The 15,420-nt window shown below is 41.0% G+C and overlaps 1 protein-coding gene across 2 annotated transcripts in view; it reads right to left on the reverse strand.

The window, feature by feature from the left end:
- Positions 1-4,897: 4,897 nt before the first annotated feature.
- Positions 4,898-15,420, reverse strand: part of Epb41l5 (erythrocyte membrane protein band 4.1 like 5) — a 112,580-nt gene continuing 102,057 nt past the window's right edge. The window contains exons 24-25 of one of the 2 annotated variants that reach the window (XM_076865973.1): positions 15,045-15,172; positions 4,898-8,832 (exon numbers count right to left, since the gene is read on the reverse strand). In XM_076865973.1, the coding sequence (XP_076722088.1) occupies positions 8,766-8,832; positions 15,045-15,172 (195 nt within the window). In that variant the 3' untranslated portion in view covers positions 4,898-8,765. Of the gene's footprint in view, positions 8,833-15,044; positions 15,176-15,420 lie in introns of both variants that reach the window. The other variant, XM_076865972.1, reaches the window with a different exon arrangement.

The raw sequence follows: 15,420 nt of genomic DNA on the forward strand, positions 1-15,420 counted from the left end.
CTTTGGAGTGTGCAGAGAAGAAAAGCTGCTTAGAAAGGAAACCAATAGTTGTCAGATCAGCAGGAGAATTTGCAAATTTGCAACGTGGACTGCCCTTGATTCACCTTTCTCATTTGTTCTGGCCAGTAAAATGCAAGCAACGGGGATGAAATCTCCAGGCAGAAATGGGACAAGCGGAAGCATGGTTCCTTCATCTCTTTTTCCCCCCTCCTCTGAGATCATAAAAATATGTGTCCAGTCTCTGAGTCTGGGCCACTTGTGTGGTGTGTGGAAATACCGTGCATAAGAAAGACACCTTAAGCAGGGCCACACTTCAAAGGATCCTGTACTTGGCCTAATGCTTTGCTGTTACTAGCTTGAAATTCTCAGTAATTTCTGAGTAAGGTCCCACATTTCTATTTTGCACTAAGCTCTACAAATTATGCAGCCAGTCCTTCTAGACCACTGAGTTTTTTTCTGGGCTATCTGTCCTAAGGGATGAACCAAGAGAATTGGGGAGGTTGAGAAGAAAATGACAGATGCTACAATGTACCAGGCAAGACTAGACAGGACCACAAGTCAGGACACAGAGGGCAACACTCAAGTCTGTGTGCCAGGTATGGTGGTGCACGCCTGTCATCCCAGTGATCAGTAGGCTAAGTCAGGAAAGTCACAAGTTTGAGGCCAGCCTCAGCCACCTTAGTGAGATCTTGACTTGAAATTAAAAATAAAATTTAAAAAGGGCTGGGGATGCAGCTCAGTGGTAGAGTACTCCTGGGTTCAATCCCCTGTACCATTAAAATTAAAAACAAAAGTCTGTGAAGGGAAGAAGCCAGAAAGATGTGTGACAGAAAGAGCTATTTGTTCTTTTCAAAAAGGGAAACATTTGGAAAGGGTTCAATGGCAAAGCAAAGCACTTTTTAGTCAAGTGCAATGTAAAGATACAGGACAGGTAGGGGGCATGTAAAAGAGTGCTGGAAGGGAGGACAACAAAGGCCTGGGACATGGTCTGTAATAGGATGAGCACTTCTGTTTTAACAGGATGGAAAGAGGGATCAGTAGGTGCAGACACAGGGAGGCCGCTGAGCGCACCCCTGCCTGTGTCTCTCCGCTTTTATCAATGAGGCAGTCATTGCTTAGTGTGAAAGGTTGCTGGGGGACAGTCAGGAATGGACAGAGGGGACACTAATTGCTGTCATAGGGTGAAGCCACTCAAGGAGTTGTGGCCTAGGATCTGCTCTGGTGGGTGCCTTTTCTCTGCAACTGAGACCAGACCCTCAAAAAGGGTGGCCGAATCCATGCAATATTGGGGATCACCAGATAGGTGAGAGAGAAGCAAAGGAATGAAGACTGGCTAGGGACATACCACCTCCACACCATTAATAATGACACCAACACAAAACATTTACTGTGTGCCTCTTTTCTAAGAATTCTACACTGTCAGTTCATTTCATCTTTATTATTCTATGGGGTATGTGTTAGGTTTTTGTGGCTGTGACCAAAATACCTCACATGAACAACTTGGAGGAGGGAAAAATTAGTTTCAGAGGTTTTAGTCTGTGTCAGCCAACACCATTTCTCTGTGTCTGAGGTGAGGCAGAACATGACAGAAGAAAGCTGTTCACCTCATGGTAGCAAAGAGCCAGATAGAGCAAGTCACCAGGGACAAAATATGAACCCCAAAGATATGTTCCCCACCCTGTGACTTACCTCCTCCAGCCACACCCTACCTGCCTATAGGTAATACCCAGTCCACAGTCCTTTCAAATTATTAATTCAACAAATGAATTAACCCACTACTGTGCATCTCTTGTAATCTAATCACGTTACCTATTGCTACATTGTCTCAGGAGCTTTTGGGGACATCTCATATTCAAACCATAATAAAAGTTCCTACTATTATCACCACTTTACAAAGACAAGACAGAGAGACTGGTGGACAGGTTACCAACAGGGTTTATTTGTATTCTGTAATTCAATTATGATTCACTTTAAAGGGCCAACTTAAAAGTGGTGTGTGTGCCTTCATATTCTAGGCTGAAAACTCTCATGCTCTGACAGTTCACTGAGCACACTTTTGTTGTGCATCTAGTTTGTCAGTGATGCAGAGAGCTGTGAGAGAAGCACCTCTGTACACAGCCACCTGACTGCAGCCATCTTGAGTCGTAACTGCCAGAACTGAACCCGAGCAACAATGACCTAAGTATTCTGTGCATACTTTCTCAGCATGCTATTAACAAAACCATTAGTGTGTTAAGAGGAGCTTGACTACTGAACCTGGGTGCCATGAGCACCAGGAATGTGCCTGCCATCCTTAACAGCGGCTTGAAACAAAACCAGGTATGTTCAGGCTTGAGGAAAACCACTTTTGTTCTGAGCATTATACACACTTCCTTCCTTTGACCAAAGTCTTGAGGATCCACTGGTCTTGCTGCTGCTCTTGACCACATTAAATTCCAAAAAGATTGCACTCGATGTAATTTTGAATCCACCTCTGATCTTGGCGCTTCCACATATGGTCAGCTGTTCTTTTATACTGGATTTTCTTGGAACAGACTCCTCTATTCACCCTGCTCCTGATAGAATCTCTGGTCTGACCATGGAGTTCTAAAGAGATGGTGGGGCTTTCTCAGGTGTACCTGTGGTTCCACCCAATGAAACAATCCTCAAGAGTTCCACAAGGGACAGCACATGTGGGATTTGGGAGTACATGATAAACATGGAGCAGATCCCAAAGTAAGGGATATTGGGTGCGCCCCAGGGAAGAGGAAAGGGCTGTTGAAGCCCTGGTGTTATGGTTTAGATATTAGGTGCACCCAAAAAGTTCACATGTGAGACAATGCAAGGTTTGGAAGATAAATGATTGGATTATGAGGGCCTTGACCCCATCCGTGAATTGATCCTGATGGGATTCACTGAGTGGTAACTGAAGGCAGGTGGGGTGTGGCTGGGGGAGGCAGCTCTCTGGGTGCTTGCCTTAGGTGGATACATTTTGTATCTGGCAAGTGGAGTTTCCTTCTGCTTCCCTCTGCCACACTGTTCCACCATGAGGTTCAGCTTGGAGGAATGCAGCTGGCTGTAAACAGACTCTTTTCCTCTACAATTGTTCTGGTCGGGTCTTTTAGTTGCAGCAGCAGAAAAGCTGACTAAAACACCTGGGGAACCCTAAAAGATGGCAGAAAGACATGGCTCTGTCCAGCGTATTGCGGATGTTTTTCTTTGGGAAGGAATTGCTTTGCAGTGATGAGCTTCTGTGGAAATTCTGGACTCAGACAGGAAGGGCCTCAGGATGCAACAGATAAGCAGAGACTACTCTTCACTACAACTCTGGTTCAGCAAGCAGACAAGCAGCGTTGAGGGAATCAGACCAGCAAGAGCGGAGTCCTGGAAGCCAGAGATCTGGATTCTTGTTCCTAACCATGTGACCCAGGACCAGTTTCTATCCCTCTCTGGACCAATTTTTTTTATATGCACACTACAGGGCTGGGACTAATCTTGAAAGTCCGTTTCTTCCCTGTCATCCTAATATGCTGGCCTAGGAGCATATGCTATCTTTGAACCTTGCCTAGTACACTTGACATGTGACACACCAGTATGAGCTGCGGAGGGCTGGGCACTCAAATAGGCTCCTCTGCTGTTAAGAAGGGTTGTTTATTCTGCTCCCTGTTTCTCTTCACAAGGGGGTTCTGGGATCAAAGCACTGTGGGATGAACACCTGCTGCAACAGAGTTGGGGCCAGAGACGGACCATTTGGAGACACACCCCTGCCACCAAACCAATATGAGTTCCCTTCCTCAGGCCCAGCAGCACCACTGACCCTACTGATTTGTGACCTGTATCTCCTGCCCCTCCAGGATTTTCACAAAAGCCCTTTCCAGGTAATATGTTGGTTTTATCTGGTTATTTTGGAAGACCCATGTCCATCCCCTTCCTCAGGAAACCACAGCCTTGTGAGGTGCCGAGCCCTCCAAGAAATGGTCAGAGCTACTGCCTGACCCAGAAATGCTGGACAAACTACACCCACTTGTTTCTGCCCATCTTCCACCTTCTTGTTGGTATGGAGAGCAACCCCTTTCTTTCTAATGAGCCAAGTTACAATGGCTGTTGTTACTGGCCCCAAAAAACTTTTTTTTTTTTTTTTTTTTGACTGTACTGAGAACCAAACCCAGGGCTTTGCACATGCTAGGCAATCACTGAACCACTGATCTAAGCACCCAAAACATTCCTTTTAGGAGCTTCCAGCATTGTCGACTCAGCTTCCGACACAGAAAACTACCCTGCGGAGACAGAAGAGCACCTTGTTTCTGGGGCCCAGTATGACCTCTGGTAGGCAGGAGAGAGAGAAGGGGAGAGGAAAGAGGGTACCTTTCCAACTTACCTCAGAAGCCTTGCCAACCCTGTATGGGGCTATGTGTCTCTGCCCAGTAGAAGTCCTGAAAGCAACCTGACCAGCACTCCTCACGGGGATGGCAAGGTGTAAACTGCATGTGGGCAGGAGCTGGTGGGGGAGCGGGGGACAGCGACACCTGCCTACTCTGAGATGCTGTGATGCACACTTCAGGCATCCTTCAGACAAAGGAACTGAGGCTCAGGGGCGGGGCCAGAGACAGACTTATTGATTTATTCAAGGTCTCGGGGGTACTATGTATGCAGTGGAGCCCAGACTCAGTGACTAAAGCCACCTCCCTGTGCCACACTGCTTCTTGGAATGATCGCGGTGCACTCCAGGACTGCTGGACATGACACATGAAGTTTTAACCTTCAAAATGTCTTCCCTCCCAAATTCACACCACCTACACTGCTGTGAGTCACTGCTTCAATTTACCCCATCACATTCTTATTAATGGTGGCTGTAGCCTAACAATTCTGTTGAAGTCAACACACAAGTATTACATGCCCAAGAAAATGAAAACATCAATGTCTTGCAAAAGTTTTATTTGAACAGAGTCACAGCTAGAGTTCTTATTTCAGTGTACAGACAACTCACAGTTCAGTGCAGGGCTTCTAATACAAGTCATATAAAACTGGAACATACTGAATATAGTGCACTCGATAGAAAAATAAATTACAGTTTCAAAGCTACTGCAGAGCTTTACACATATAAAAAGTAAACATAAAACAGTTAGTGAGGTCCTCATAACTGTCTATTATACCTAAATATAAAAAGACCAAGGGACTCTGATTAAAAAAAAACAAAACTTTCTGATAAGGAGAAATCCTGAGAAGTGATTGAATGCTATCTCGAGCAGTGTGGTAAAGGAGTGGCTTGCAGATCCTACAGAATCACAACTCTACCAACATGTTAACACAGCTGAGTTCAGCTCAGGACAAATTTCTATCATCCAAACCTCCTAGGAAACAGAAAAAAATTTCTAACCTTCTTCTGATCATTCAAGAACCAGGCTTAAGTTTTTAAGAGGAAAAAAAAAAAAGGGACAAATAATCTAGAAATGTGCATTCTTCAGTCTGCAGAAGTATCCAGGTTTTCAAACAAATACATGGCCAAATGTAAGATGAATCAAAAACTGGTGGATCTCACAAAGACTCCTGAGACCCAAAACTGCATCTTGCCCAGCTATAGCACAAGTGGATGAGAATGAATGTCCAGAAGCGCTGGGTGTCTCTAGGTGGCAGGTGATACTACGGAACCCCCCTTAATACCTGCCTGCCTCTGAGACAGACATCATGCCATTCTTCAAAGCTGGCAACCAGGGGTCAGGAGCTTTTCAAAATCAACTTTACAGAACACAGATGTGCTCAATCGTACTGCTGTCTGGGCTGCTTTGGGCACCACCAGCTGAGCTGAATGGCCAAGTATTCATTATTTCTAGCCCTTTTCAGAACAAATGTGGGGACCCAGCTCAAGGGAAAACAAAGAACTCTACTTTTAAAGATCCTTAGAAAAATACAAAAGATTCTTCAATACGTAACTGGCAAATAATCCCACCAGCCAGAGTTCTGAAGGGACAAAGGGACTTAACTTTCAGGTCCTGGCTAAGAGAAGACAGAGATATAAGCTTTAACCCAAACTGAGAGGCATAAAGAGAACAAGCAGCCTAGATCCAAGCAACAACTCAGGGCTCTCATCCATACATGTCCACGGGGCAGCTGGTTGTACAAAAGTAAATAAAGCTAAAGACAAAGATATGAAATATTTTTTAAAAATAAATTTTCTTAAAACAATGTAAAAATGCTAAACATACAAGGAACCTACTTACTGCTTTGGTTAGTAGTATCTCCTGAACAGCAGGAATAAAATAACCACGAGTCCCTCCTGTGGAGGAGAGAGATGCTACTGACAAATATTCATAATTAAGTTCTTGTAGATTAGTTTGCAAATGCTGAGGCTGAGTCTAGAGCAAATTATCTGCCAACTCTATTGTCTTATTTTACAGCAGCAAGTCAATGCTCCCTCCCACTCCAGGGCTGTAACATGGCTAGGATTCTCCCCTGGCCACTCCCCCTGGGTAGGCAGCAGAGAGTCTATTCCCAGCATTCCCAGTGTAGCACAGGACACAAACCACCAGGAAAGCCTTCAGTACCCCGGGCTGCCCTCCTCCCTCCTCAGCCTCTTGTTACCAGTTGTCTTCTTACCCAGGGTTATCTGCAGCCAGTTGGCCAGCATCCTCAACTGGTTCAATGTACGTCTCTCTGAGAGACACCTCCTTTTCCCTACCTGCCACATTCACAGACCTCTTCAGCCCTACCTCCCCAACCACCACAGCTCTCAGGGGGCAGAACAGCATGAGCTGTAATAGCAGCTCTGGGAACAGCATTAGCAGCAGATGTGACAGGAAACATAAGTGACAGGTATTTTATCTGTCAGAGCTAATTCATCATTCCAGTATTATTTTTGTGTTTACCACTTCATGCCAGGGCATAGCAAAATTTCCTTTTAGCTTAAGATTCAAATGAAAGTCCCTATCAATTTTCTGACTGGAAAGCATACAGGTACCTGAAGACAAATGTTATATTTTCGACTACTTAATTCTTAAATTTTGGAAAATGTAAAATGAGGTCGATCTTCTGAGATCAATGCCCTTCTAGCTACTCTGAGGATAGCAGCACAATACTAACTTGAAGGGCATAGGGCTTATTAAGACACTGAAAATTTGATGCCTAGTCCAATGTTTCCTGGGTTAAGCTGCAACTGAAGAACAGCAAGAGCACTGCCAGTGAAACAGCTATGGGGAGGCAGCCAGTGAGGAGTGCCAACTTTCTCTCCTTCAGCAAAAATGTTTTGTGCAAAAAGTGGTTTCCAATCTCTACAGATCCCTGGAAAACTACAAGATTAAAAAAGAAAAAAAAAAATTCCTGAGCTTCCCAGACACTGATGTGTCAACCTGAGCACATAATTATGCTACAGGAGCCCAGGAGAGTCCAGACTATGGAATTTTAAAGATTATAAAACTAATACTCAATTACATATATATTATAGGGCAAAGAACTAAAAAACAAATTTCAGGACATACAGCTTAATATAAGTCCTTGATAACAATGGATTACTGACAACGTTCCTGGATGGTTTCTAGATCATCCTCATTCCCCAAGGCAACTAAGACGTTCCTTTAAGTCTATATAAAGCTAAATAAGTGTTGCTCCTGGGTGTTAGGGGAATGTCGACTACTTTTCGATGATTAGCATTTTAACATCCAGAATTTTTCTGTACAGGCTAAAAGGGATGTGAGAATTTTGAGAGAACTCTCTAAACTAATGCAAACTCCCTAATGCAGTATGACTTCATTCAGTGTGCTGGACAAATTTCATACATAGCAGGCATTCAAGGAAAAGAAAAATCCTCTTGCCCCCACCCTAGTTCTCTAGTTTTTTCCTGGTATTTTTGTTTTAGTATGTGAAAGCTCTGAATTTTTTCAGCTTTTATTATAAAGAGATGGAGGCCATGTCCAAATAGATCCTGATGTTGCAGAGTACTGGTGAGCTGTGCCTTCACAACCTAGTCTGCATTCCCCATCAGGCCCAGGAGGTACAGGAGAGGCCTGAGGTCAATGCCCAGGGTCTATCAACCAGGAACCTGCTCCTTCCAGGCTGCAAAGTAAGGTAAGTATGTGGTGCACGAGAGTGCTTCCTGTGGGAAGACAGTGCTGGAAAATAATTTTTCTCCCTCTAGTTCTTCTCAAAAGTCTATATTTTACCTTGATGTAAATTTGTAGTAGTTAGATAACCAATCCATAAGTCAAAAATATGAAGGACATTTAAAACCTTCTGTATTCTCAACTTCTCTTCAGTAGTACTGTAATAACTGTGAAAGAGCTGGCCCTAAATCTACCTACATAATATCTGCATCAATTTCCTAAATTCCTGATTTCCAGGTAATACATGGTAAAGTGCAATTTCTCTAATGGGCATTCAGCACAAAGAAGCTCTCGCCCCGATAAGATGGATCTAACAATTAGAAGGCTGCTGACTGCCAGAGACAGCCTTGCTATGAAGTCATGAACACTTACAACAGCTAGGTGGAACCAAGAGTTTGAAGGAAATGGCCAGGGGGAAGTAATTCCTTGAGTCAGGAATTTCCAACTCTAATAAAACTACAGAAAGTAAAAAACCAGATACCCTGGAACACAGTGGAAATAAACTTCTAGTTGGACGGAAAACGTAGCTAATTTTTTTTTTTTCATGGAGTCTAATCTAGGTAAAGCTTTTTTACCTACAAGTAAAGGACAGACTCCTGAATCTAACACATTCCAGGAGAAATGGATTCCAGGACAGACTGCTGGAGAATACTGGACATTCCAGTTATAGGTGGTAGTGGCAGCGGCAGTCCCTTAGAGCTCAGTTGTCAGTAAACACTTCTGCTTCAAGACTGTGTCTTCCACCAATGCTGGAGCAGAACTGAAAGGAAGAAAGTTTGGTTGTTCAGTGAAAACATTTGCAGGGGTAGGGGAATATTCACATCTTCACCAGCTCAATTACAGATATCGAGGACAGATAACAGATTTAAATGAATACGTAATAATATCTAAACCTAACAATGAGATACTCCACAAATGGGAATTTTAATTTTTCTTTCTTTCTTAGAAATGAGAGATTGAACAAGGGGCATTCTACCACTGGGCTACATCCCCTAGTCCTTTTTATTTTGATATAGGATCTTATACAGTTGCTGAAACTTGCAATCCTTCTGCCTCAGCCTCTCAAAACACTGGGATTATAGGTATATGCCACCATATGTAGCCAGAAGGAACATTTCAAGGTAACTGAAATGTGAAATAAAAACATTTCCCCTACTTCCTTGAATGAAATATGCCTAACATACATTTAAATATCAAGAATAGTCCTGTGCTATGCATAAGAGCAGTATGCCCAGGAGATACCAAGGGAAGTGGGCTGTCCTGTGTTTTTTTTTTAAAAAACATAGTCCCAGGTGGCTATAATAAGATCCCCACACCTGTCATCTATTTGTCAGAGATCTGAAAAAAATGGAAGGGTTTGCATGAGGGCCACTAGTTTCTGTTGGGGGTGAACTGAGCTTAGATACAAGGATGTACTGACATTAACTTGAATTTCATAAAATCTTAATACAAAAAAATGTAATGTAAAATGGCAAAAGCACTAACACGATTTAAAAATGAAAGCAGCAGTCACCTATACCTCCACTCTCCATTCCTACTACACAAAGATGAATATTTGCAACTGTGGGACCCCCCACCCCACCCCCCTGTATTTTCTTTCACTTCTCTGTATTCCAGGTTCTCAAAGAGTAGTCCCTGCAATTTGTTAGAAATGCAAATTCTTGGGCTCCACTCCAGATACAGTGAATCCAATCCGGAGGGCAGGGTCCAGTGATCAGTGTTTTAACAGACCTTCCTCCAGAAATCCTGCTTCAGGACTACCGAAGTTCTGACTGCTCTGAGTGATGTGTTTAAACAATGGCTTCCTATTATAAACTATGAAGCTTAATTTCTATACTTCCTTTACCACCCCCATAATCCTGAATTAACTTTCAACACAGTTATATGACCAACTTTATTATATGTTTACAGGATTTTTTTTGGTAATTTTGTAAATATTTTCATAATCAGGTATCAGTGTACTATATGTCTTTTGTGGAATTTTAATTTTCTTAGGATTGAATAACTGAGTCATTTACTGTTGTTGTGGCAACCACATATTCAATCTTTTATATGTATATGTACCCCTACTTCTTAGGCACAATTATGGATCTCAGTACCTTCAAACAGGTCATGTAAAGAGGGAAAATTTGAGTGTGTTTTGAATCTGAAAAGGATTCCTTTCTAGACCTGCTGGGCAGCTGCTGTCTTCAAATTTCTTCCATCTTCCTCCAGGTAAATCTCTGCACCTGTTTCCTATGTTGTCTTCTTTGTAGGATCAAACTTTTTTGATGGAACACCTTCCAGTAGCTTCCTGGGAAAACCGCCTATCTACAAACATCTCTAATCTAACACTGGTGAGTTTTTCTGAATATAAAACTCTGGAGAAAAACAAATTCCCTCCATAATCTGAAGATTCTACTTGATCATCTTCTAGCTTGCAGAAACATCTGCTGCCATTCGGATTCCCAATACTTTTTATGTACTCTTGTCTTCCCCTCACTGGAAACAGATATCCTCTCATAAGTTTTATCTGAAGTTCCTGATGTTCCTCAGTGTGGTCTATTTTCATCTTGTGCACTGGGTACTCAGTGGACCCCTACAATCTAGAAGCTTGAGTTCTCTTCTGGGAACTCCTGATGCAAGTATGACTCTGGACTGCCCAGACCAGTCCTCTAATGTTCTTATCTTTTCCTTCCCAGTTTTCTTTTCTTTTTTTTTTTTTTAATCCCCTTACCTTTTGGGAAACTGCCTCAATCTTCCACACATTCTTTGGGTTTTATTTTTAATATTTTCTAACATTTTTAGTTTTTACAATTTTCTAAAAAATAGTTCTTTGTTTTCCGTTTTTGTTGTTGTTGTTGTTGTTGTTTGTTTGTTTTTTAAATTTCTTACTATTATTGCATGGATGCACTGTATCTTTTCTCTAAATTTAGATACTATAATTTAGCAAGTTTTCTTCACAGTTGCCTTTATTTCTATGTTTCTTTTTCAGTTTACTTCATTTGGTCTTTCCTCACATGTCTGATAATCTCCAGCTTTCTTCTATTTCAAAGAGAAGGAATGAATGGTTGGTAGCTGCACGTATATTAATAAAAACTCATCGATTAATGAACTACATATATGAATAAAAACTCACTGATTAATGAACTCCTGGGAATATTTCTGGCAGTTTCCCCAAGGGATACACAAATGTTAATATGTGTAGGCCTTTCCTCTTTGGTTCATTGCTTTCTTCAGAGAACAGCATTTTACTTTCTCACCTGAAACATCTGTACTTGGCCAACAGCATTCAAGAAGCTGCTATAAGAAGGAAGATGGAAATCTCACCCTTCAGTGTATGTACTTTGAGTTAACCTGTTTTCAGCTTGGAGCTTTACAATGCAAACTCCCCAATCTAGAGCCTCTCTGTCTCAGCAAGAGGAAAAACCTCAGCATTATGCAGCATAAACAGGGATGGGGGGATGGTGGACGGTGGATGGTCTAAATAGACATAAACACTTTACTCTATCACCATAAATATCTGGTAACTTCAATTTCTAAGCCTTTCCAGGTTCTCCATTATCAACTAGGCCTGTTTTATATTAAATTTCAATCTCTGGATATGGGACCCAGTCATCATTTTTAAAATATCAACACACACACATACACAAATACACACACACACACAAAAGTGCACAAATCGGAAATTTACAGCTTGATGACTTTTGCAAACTGAACACACATTTATAATCAGCCTCTAGAATATTAAATAAAACATTATTAACACCCTAAAAGCCTCTTTAGGGCTCTCTCCAGTTGTGAACCACCTCAAGGGTAACCATTATAGAGCTGTGTTTCTTTTTGAACTCCATTTTGCTGACTTTTATTATGATGGGGAAACTCTAAAATGACCCCCAGTTATCCCCACCTCCTAGTGTTCACACTCCTATATAATCTCTTCCCCTTGAGTGTGGGGAGGACCTGAGACTTGCTTTAATAAGCAGAATACAGCAAAGGTAAAATAATGTCCCTTCTGTAACTATAAAAGATTGTGACTTCTATCTTGCCAGTAGACTCCACTGGCTTCTCAGTTTGCATGCCTGATGCCTGAAAGGGTGATTACACTGCAGAGGACCACATGATAAGGACGGAGGGTAGCCTCCTACCGATAGTCAACAAGGCTCTCAGTCTAATAGCTCTTCAGGACCTGAATCCTGCCAACAGCCATGACTGGAAACCCTTCTCTGAATGAGACCTCAGATGAGACCTCAGGTGAGAAACTGGTCCTGGCTAATACCTGACAGCAGGTTATGACAGACTTTGAAGCAGAGGTCTAACCCAGCCATGTTCAGATTTCTGACTCATAGAAAATAAGATTATAAATGTGTGTTGTTTTAAGCTGCCTAGACTAGAGTGATTGTTACATAGAAATAGATAGCTAATAAAATTATGTTTATGTGATTCATTTATATTACTAACTGCAGTTGTTCTTCATTAATTTTCACTGCTTTTTATTTAGTTGACTTTTTATTTAGTTGACTGCTAATAAGCAATTGGAAAATTTTCAGTTCAGACTATTAAGAATATGGCTTCTATAAACATTTTGTACATGTTTTTGATGGACATACATTCATGTTTCCATTGGTTATGTATATTAGAATAGCACCACTAAATCATCAGGCATGTTCTGCTTTAGTAGATCCTACCCAAGCTATTTCCAATGTAGTTATACAGAGTTCCAGTTGCCCCATATATTCACCAACACTTGGCATATTGTCTTTTTCATTTTAGCCATCTGAGTAGTGATGGGACATAATAGTTTGAATTTGCGTTCTCCAAAAGACTAATCAAGTTGCATATCATCTTGTATGCTTATTAGCCATTTGGATATTCTACTACAAACTGCCTACTCAGCCCTACTGCCCATTTTTCTATTGAGCTGTCTTTAACCTGATTTTGGAGGAGCTTTTTATGTACCTTCAGACTTCTATCCTGATATGCAGAGTCAGAGGGGTAAGGGAGCAGGGGAGAGAGAGTACACCAAAGAAAGAGTACCACTGGACAGTTTTCCCTTACACTCTTGAATTATATCTTTTGATGAATGAAATTTCTTGATATAATTCAAGTTACTGTTTTTTTCCTATATGATTGATTAAAGCTATTTGTGAGCTGTTTTAAAAAAATATTTGCCTATTCCAAGGTTACAAGGATATGCACTTGCTTTGTTTCCTATTTAGATCTGCAATTTACCAGAATGAATTTTTGTGGATGGTATGAGGTTCAGTCAAGATTAATTTTTCCCACAAGGGTAACTAATGTGCCCAGCTGATTTACTTCAAGACTATTCTTGCCTCACAACATTGCACCATCATTGACTTACATGTGTGTGGGAGGGTTTGTTTCTTTATTCTATTCTACTGATTTAACTGTCATCTTTTCTCTCTTTTATGATTACTTGGAGCAACAGATGATTTGGGGAAGCAACAGAGAAAGGTTCTTCTTTCATTTGTAAGTTTTAATTTGGAAGTCCTTAAGAACTCACACTAATTGTGTAAATTTAACTGCAATGCATTACCACCTGGTCCTTTATAAAAATATTTTTAGAAACTTTTTTTTGTAGTTGTAGATGGACAGCATGCCTTTATTTGTTTATTTGTACGTGGTGCTGAGGATCAAACCCAGTGCCCCACACATGCAAGGTTAGAGCTCTGCCACTGAGCTACAGCCCCACCCCCCCATTGAGATACTTTTATAGTGGCAATTGCTAGGCTACAAATGATTAGAAAAATAATCCATTAGATTTGCATAAAGTGGAATTTGACTAGATGTGAAATTCCTTAAGGCAGGTTCCACATCTGTCTTATTCACTACTATCTTCAATGCCAGAAATAAATAATGTCAGGGACATCACAGACACTAAAGTGTTTGCTGAGTGAGAAATGGTATTACTGAAAAGACTATGAAGATAAGGGAATGATTTTAAAGTCAACCTATGAACATCTTTCAAGTTAATCATCTCTAATAATTTCCCCTCTTTCTCAACACGAGGAGGATATGAGTAATGGCAACAACTAAGAAAAAGGTCTGAGGTAAGAGTAAAGGCAATTATAAACCTTTTGCAAAATAGGAACAGTTATGGACCTAGCAATCAAAAGTTGAAGAGCTCTTTTCAATCTAATTTGTAGCAAGCTAAATGTTGACATGAGTTACTTTGGAGCCCTTACCTTGGGAATTTCCTACCTCATACTGTACTTCTTCACCTATAGTGATAGACACTGCCATTCATCACTAGTATACAGTAGGAACAAGCATAATAGTAAAGAATAAAAGGAAAAGATATAAATTTAAAACAAATATAAAAATTTAAAGATAAACCTATTATTATCTTTATCTAGCAAAGACTTCACAAAGAAACCTTAATAAAAAACTACCAGTAGTGGGCTGGGATTGTGGCTCAGTGATAGAGCACTTGCCTCACATATGTGAGGCACTGGGTTCGATTCTCAGCACCACATATAAATAAGTGAATAAAATAAAGGTCCATCAACATCTAAAAAATATTTTTAAAAAACTACTAAGCAAGGAAAAAAACCCACTATGATAAACAGAAAAGATGTATCCAGTTTTATTTGTTCAACTAGAAGAACTGAAGGTTGAGCCCAGTGGCACTAGCCTGTATTCTCAACTACTTGGGAAGCTGAAGTAGAGAATCACAGGTCTGAGACCAGCATACGGCAATTTGGTGAGACCCTGTCTCCAAAAAAGTTTCAAAATGGCTGGAGATGTGGGGCTCAGCAGTGAAGCACTTGTCTAGCATGCCTAAGACTCTGGTTCTATCCCCTGTACCAAAAAGAAAGGGGGCGGGGGGAGAAGAGGAAGAGGAAGAAAAAGGAAGAGAGAAGGAGGAAGAAGAAGGAAAACTGACATTTGTTATTTTAAATCTAACTAACTATTATTTCCCCCCCAAAAGACGCAGTTTTTTAAACTGCAGCTGAGAAATAATTTCCTTACCTGGTCACAGCATCTACTAAGAATGGTGCTGGAGGAGAGATCAATGAAATTTCATCTTTATTACCATGTCCTTCTTTTCCTGCCAACAATGTTCCATATCTTCCAAGTCCATTAGAAATGGCACCACTCTGCTATGAGAGACACACAACACATCTCAACACTGAGGTAACACTGGGTCAGCACATCAGTTACATATCAACTTCACTAATGACTATGGCAGGGAGGAAGATTTGGATGTTCATGATTGCTTTGTTTTTTAAAAATTATCCTCAACCTCAGATTTTATTTTATTTATTTATTTTTGGCCATATCCTTAAGAATTGGCAAACAGGAAAGATTAAACCATGAATTTGAAGCCATTAAATTCAGTTAACAC

Source organism: Callospermophilus lateralis, chromosome 9 (assembly GCF_048772815.1).
Source record: "Callospermophilus lateralis isolate mCalLat2 chromosome 9, mCalLat2.hap1, whole genome shotgun sequence".
NCBI classification, from domain to species: Eukaryota; Metazoa; Chordata; class Mammalia; order Rodentia; family Sciuridae; genus Callospermophilus; species Callospermophilus lateralis.